Source organism: Phocoena sinus, chromosome 19 (assembly GCF_008692025.1).
Source record: "Phocoena sinus isolate mPhoSin1 chromosome 19, mPhoSin1.pri, whole genome shotgun sequence".
Lineage (NCBI taxonomy): Eukaryota > Metazoa > Chordata > Mammalia > Artiodactyla > Phocoenidae > Phocoena > Phocoena sinus.
Genome location: NC_045781.1, coordinates 8,828,338 through 8,833,881, shown reverse-complemented (window position 1 = coordinate 8,833,881; position 5,544 = coordinate 8,828,338). Strand labels below are relative to the sequence as shown.

At 54.7% G+C, this 5,544-nt stretch overlaps 1 protein-coding gene across 1 annotated transcript; it reads left to right on the top strand.

The window, feature by feature from the left end:
• Window positions 1-2,625: 2,625 nt before the first annotated feature.
• CCDC8 (coiled-coil domain containing 8) lies at window positions 2,626-5,309 on the top strand. Its single transcript, XM_032614862.1, has one exon. It carries the CDS (start codon window positions 3,392-3,394, stop codon window positions 4,730-4,732), a length of 1,341 nt encoding a protein of 446 aa, XP_032470753.1. The 5' UTR covers window positions 2,626-3,391; the 3' UTR covers window positions 4,733-5,309.
• Window positions 5,310-5,544: the final 235 nt, after the last annotated feature.

Below are 5,544 nucleotides of genomic sequence, written 5' to 3'. Positions count from 1 at the left end.
TTTAGTTTCGGACCTCTACAAAGCAGCTTCTCAGGGAAGCTGATTTGTGGGATCAGGCCGAGGGAAGTAATAAGAGGCTGAGAGGAGTGGCTACCTTGCTCCGCCCTCCGCCTCCGCCCACCCCCTCAGAGCGGACCAGCGGGAAGGAGTGCATCTTCCTCGTTGCCATGGAGAACGCTGGGAGGCGGGGAGAGAAATTGTGCAAGAGGGAGGGGCGCAGTGGCGGGAGGCCCGGTGAAGGGGTGACCCCGGCGGCTGGGATGGAGCTTGTGAGAGGAGGAGGAGAAAATCCAGCGAAGCCTAACGACCCGGCCCTGCAAAAGCAAAAACAACCCGAATGAGCCAATAACTGTGAAAAGGTCTCAGCGAGACCTTAACCATCCCCCGCCCCCCCCAAGCATCTTTCTTCCTTCCTTCTTTCCCTAAACATCTGCCTGCTTCCTTCAAGAGTGAAATAAAATCACACGTGGTGAGTTAGTTACACGTGTTCATTTTTATACTTTTATATTAAAGTCATTAGTTTACAGGTTTTGTTGTTGCCATATTTCTTTTAACAGTTCTAGTTCGTTATAATTGGTCTCCTTTGTAATCCCATGGATGCAATTCTATACGTTGAAAAACTATCCTGAAAAGGGTCTATGGCACAGAAAGGGTTAAGGATTCCTGGACTGGAGGGCCCAGAAGAGGGTGGAGGCCAACTAGTAGTTTGGGGGTGGCAGGCAGTGTGACCTTTCTAAAATGATGACCTTTGAGGTGTAGGAGATTGCCAAGAGGAAGTGGGAGCAGAACATTTTGGGTGTTTGGAACAGCAAGTGCAAAGTCCCTGAGGTGGCAGTAAGCCTGTGTGTTGGATGAACAGTTAGGAGGCAGGTGTGGCTGGAGTGGAGTGAGGAGGAGAGGAAGAGAGAGGCAAGTGGGGAGATTTAATAGGGCTTCGTGGGCCTCAGAGTTACCCGGGAAGCTTTGCAAATCCTGGTCAACACGTCCCAGGGATCCTGACGCACTATGTCTGTGGCCAAGTCTGAGGACCTTCAATTTAATTTAACTTACTTTAATGAACATTTCTTTTTTGGCCCCGCCGCAGGGTTTGTGGGATCTTAATTCCCCGACCAGGGATTGACCCGCGCCCTTGGCAGTGAAAGCGCAGAGTCCCAACCACTGGACCTCCCGGGAATTCCCTTAATGAACATTTTCGATTGCTAAAAATCTAAGGAATCCCAAAGGATATAGAGTGAAAAGTACATGTCTCTGCCACCTCTGGGGGTCCCTAGTCCCCCTCCCCAGACACAGCCACTTTGGGCGGTACTTATATATGTGATGAGTAAACATATGCACCTAGACCCTTTGGCCTTCGCACGCGTACACGCTCACACACACACGTCAGACTGTTTCAGATTCAAATCCAGGTTCCAATACTTCCTGGCCATGTGACCTTGAGCAAGTGATTTTATTTCCTCAGCTATAAAATGGGAATGATCATCATATTACCTGTGTCATAATGTTTTGGTGAGTTAATTTCATGAGTTAATTCGTAGAGAGCACTTAGAAAGATGGCTAGTACATAGGAAGTGCTCCATAAAAGGTGACTATTCTCAGTCACTTCTTTTTTTTCATAGCTGCCTAGTATATATCACTTTAAGAACAGAGCTGTACAGTTTAGTCAATTACTACTAATGAACAATTAGGTTCATTTGAGACAGGCTGGGACCTGGGACCCTTTGCTGCAGTGCTGCCATGCTTGCACCTGGACACACGGTCTCCTCCAGCAACAGAATACAAGGAAACTATATGGGACTAAAAATAACTGCATGCATGCGCAGTTAGGGCAAATGCTGGACAAAAGATACCAAAAAATCCAACTGCCACTTTTGAAGAGCCCAGAACAAAAGCAGGGGGTCTGGAGCAAAAGCAGGGTACTGCGCCCGCCCCCTGCACACACCATCACCTAAGGGGTGGGCAAACCACCTAAGCCACCGCTCCAGCCGGACTCCTGGACACACCCCTACCCTCACCCCATATAAGGATCTCCCCCGGGAGCGAGCCAGCAAGAGAATCTGTTGTTTGTTCTCGCTCCCCCCTGCTGCCGCAGGGGCCCCAATAAAGCCTTGCCTGAATTTCTTGTCTGGCCTCTGATCAATTTCTATTGATTAAGGAGGTCAAGGACCCTGGTCGGTAACACATTCACTCACTCAAAAATATTTCTTGGGCACCTACTGTGTGCCAAGCTCCACACTGCGGTTGGTGCAGAAAGACCCTGGTACCAAGGTCTCAACCCACACATCTCGGTATATAGGTAGGAACTGCTGGTACCACAAGTCACGCGATTTTAAAACGGTAATATACAGTGCCAATGGCTTTCAAAGGGACTGTCCCATTAGCACGCCCACCTTCAGGGCTTGGCTGGAACCCGCACGTTTAGGATGGCAGGTTTGGGAACTGCTGCCTTTCCTGGGGTAAGGTGCTGACGTGGGCTTGGGCTTTGGCGCAGGCGTTCAGCTTGGAAGATAGGGCCCCTGAGAGGCCCGGGGCGCGGCCACACCCCTGTGGGGGAGGGGAGCGAGGGCGTCCCGAAGGGAGTGGACAGCCCCCTTGTCAGTCTTCCCGAGTCCCGGAGTGTAAGATGAGAAGGGGGTAGGTGGGCCTCATCCTGGGGGAAGGCGAGGAGGAGCTTCCTGCGCGCGCGCGCTCCTAGGCATTGAGCGCTCGGGCTGGGAGGTGGGAGGTGCGTCAAGGTCGGCCTGGACCGGGGTGGCAGCCTGCCTAGGGGCGGGAGACCCTCCTGGGGAGCTGGGCTGCGGCCTCCAAGCGCCTCGGCCATATTGAATAGCCACGGCTGAGACTTCTTTGTCTGCGAAGTTCTCCCCCAAGTTCCAGGCACGTCCCTGGAACAGGAAGAGCCACCGGGCAGCCCCTGTATCGCAGCTGCAGCCGGGACACCAGTTTGCAGCTTGCGGTGGGCTTGGAGCCTCAGGACTGACCTCATCCCGGCTCACGTAAGCATCCTGGAAATTGATTCCACCAGTCCTTGAGGGGAGCGGGACTTGATCAAGACCAGACTCGTTGCAGGCGGAGAAATTGGGAGGTGAGACTCTCCCGGCGGCGCCACCGAGACCCCACCCTCACCCCCAAGACTCGGGGCTACGAGTAGTTTGGGCTCATTGCCCCCACCCCAGATTTCACCCTGGAGATTTTAAAGACCCTCGAGAAAAGCCATGTGGGGGGCTGGTTCCCCTGGGGCTTCCTCCCATCCCCCGACTGCCTGATCCTCTGGAGCGTCCCCGACGTCTGCAAAGATGTGGATTTGGACGTCCTCGTGGAAGCCTTGAAGCCTGTGGGGACCTTTAAGAAGATCGGCAAGGTGTTTCGCCGGGAGGAGGACTCCACAGTGGGGATGCTGCAGATCGGGGAGGACGTAGACTATTTGCTCATCCCCCGCGAAGTCAGGCTGGCGGGAGGCGTCTGGAGGGTCATCTCCAAGCCCGCCACCAAGGAGGCGGAATTTCGGGAGCGGCTGATCCAGTTTCTGGAGGAAGAAGGCCGCACCCTGGAGGATGTGGCCCGCATCATTGAGAAGAGCACTCCGCATCCACCCCAACCCCCCAAAAAACCCAAGGGGCCCCGGATGAGGAGAGTCCAGCAGATGGTGACCCCACCTCCCCGGCTGGTTGTGGGCACTTATGACAGCAGCAACGCTAGTGACAGCGAGTTCAGCGACTTCGAGACCTCCAGAGACAAGGGTGACAAGGGCCACAGAGGCACGGGGCGTGGCAGGAAGGTGCGCAAAATGCCTGTCAGTTACCTGGGCAGCAAATTCCTTGGGAGCGACCTGGAGAGCGAGGATGATGAGGAACTGGTGGAGGCCTTCCTCCGGCGAGGGGAGAAGAAGCCCAGCGTGCCGCCAGCCCGCCGCCGGGTTAACCTGCCAGTGCCCATGTTTGAGGACAACCCGGTGCCCCAGCTGTCCAAAGCGGACAGGTGGCGGGAGTATGTCACCCAGGTGTCCTGGGGGAAGCTGAAGCGGAGGGTGAAGGGCTGGGCACCGAGGTCCAGCCCAGGGGTGGGCGAAGCCTGGCAGGCCTCTACCAGGTCGGAGAGGGATGGCGCATCAGTGCCACGCAGCGCCAGCCTGGGGGATAATGTGGGAAATGCAGGAGACGGGCAGGTGCCTGAGAGCCCCCCGAGACGGTGGAGGCCTAAGATCAACTGGGCCTCATTCTGGCATCGCAGGAGAGAGGAAGCAGCAGCCAGGGCTCAGGGGGCAGAGGCTGTAGGTGAGCAGAGAGTGGAGGCCGTAGATAATCAGAGGGTGGAGGCTGTAGATGATCAAAGAGCAGGAGCCATAGCTGTCCAGAGGGCAGAGGCCATGGCTGTCCAGGGGGCAGAGGCTCTGGGTAATCAGAGGGCAGAAACCCCAGCTGTCCAGAGGGTAGAGGATGCAGATAATCAGAGGGCAGAGGCACCAGATGTCCAGGGAGTTGAATCCTCAGCTGCTGGGAGGGCCCTAGGGGTCAGCCCAGTATCTAGGACCCGGAAACAGGTCAAGACAGTGAGGTTCCAGACCCCTGGACGCTTTTCATGGTTTCGAAAGCGCCGGAGAACCTTCTGGTACACTCCCCGGTTGCCCACCCTGCCCAAGAGAGTCCCCAGGGCAGGCGGGGCTAGGAGCCTCAGGGTCCTGAGGGCTGAGGCCAGAGCAGAGGCAGAGCACGGAGAGCAGGAAAACCAGCTGTGAGGAGAGGGCAGGTGGGCCACGGAGGACCTCGCCACCTGCCACAGTATGGGCCGCTCAGGGTGTGTCCCTAACTCCGACACTTGGACAGAGGTGCTATCTCCATACTTGAAAATGGAGGTACAGCAAGGGCTTGGCAGTGCCCCGCACATCTCCTTTGTTTTCTTGTTAAAATTGTGTCTCTCATGCATTGATTTAATTTTGTTTTCTCGTGGCTTGTGGGATCTTAATTCCTGGACTAGGGATTGAACCTGGGCCCGGCAGTGACCGTGCCAAATCCTAACCACTGGACCACCAGGGAATTCCCCATGCATTGATTTTTTTAAAATACAGACTCTTTATAGTAACCCAAGGAATGTAAATAAAGAAACCCATACAACGGGTTCGCATCACCCATGATTTTAACTTCTTCATATGCAATTCTAGGTGCTCAGCTTGAAAAAGGGAGAGAGGTGAGGGAGAAATTCCTTCCTCTTCTCCTTTTTCTTCGCCCTTTCGCCTGCACACTTAAACTCACTGCCTCCTGGAACTTAAAAAGAGGGCGCAGGTCAACATGCAAATAAAAGTGTTTACAAACTTATTTCTTGGCTGTGGACTCGGCAACTGAAGAATGCTCCAGGATGATTTTGTCATACCCTTGTGTCCCCTCCCCTCCCCCCCTCCACTATGGCGACTTGTGTTTAAGTCACTTTGCTTGCCATCCCCACATTCCTGGGTTCTGCAGGCTTGGTGGGTACAGGGCCCGCAGTTTACATGCTTCGTCACATCTTGGCTACCAAGTACAGAATCATCATCTGGGAAACGTGGCCAGAACG

Excerpts from the sequence above, each read along its gene's own strand:
- CCDC8 (XM_032614862.1), top strand. The coding sequence starts at position 3,392 with ATGCTGCAGATCGGGGAGGACGTAGACTATTTGCTCATCCCCCGCGAA.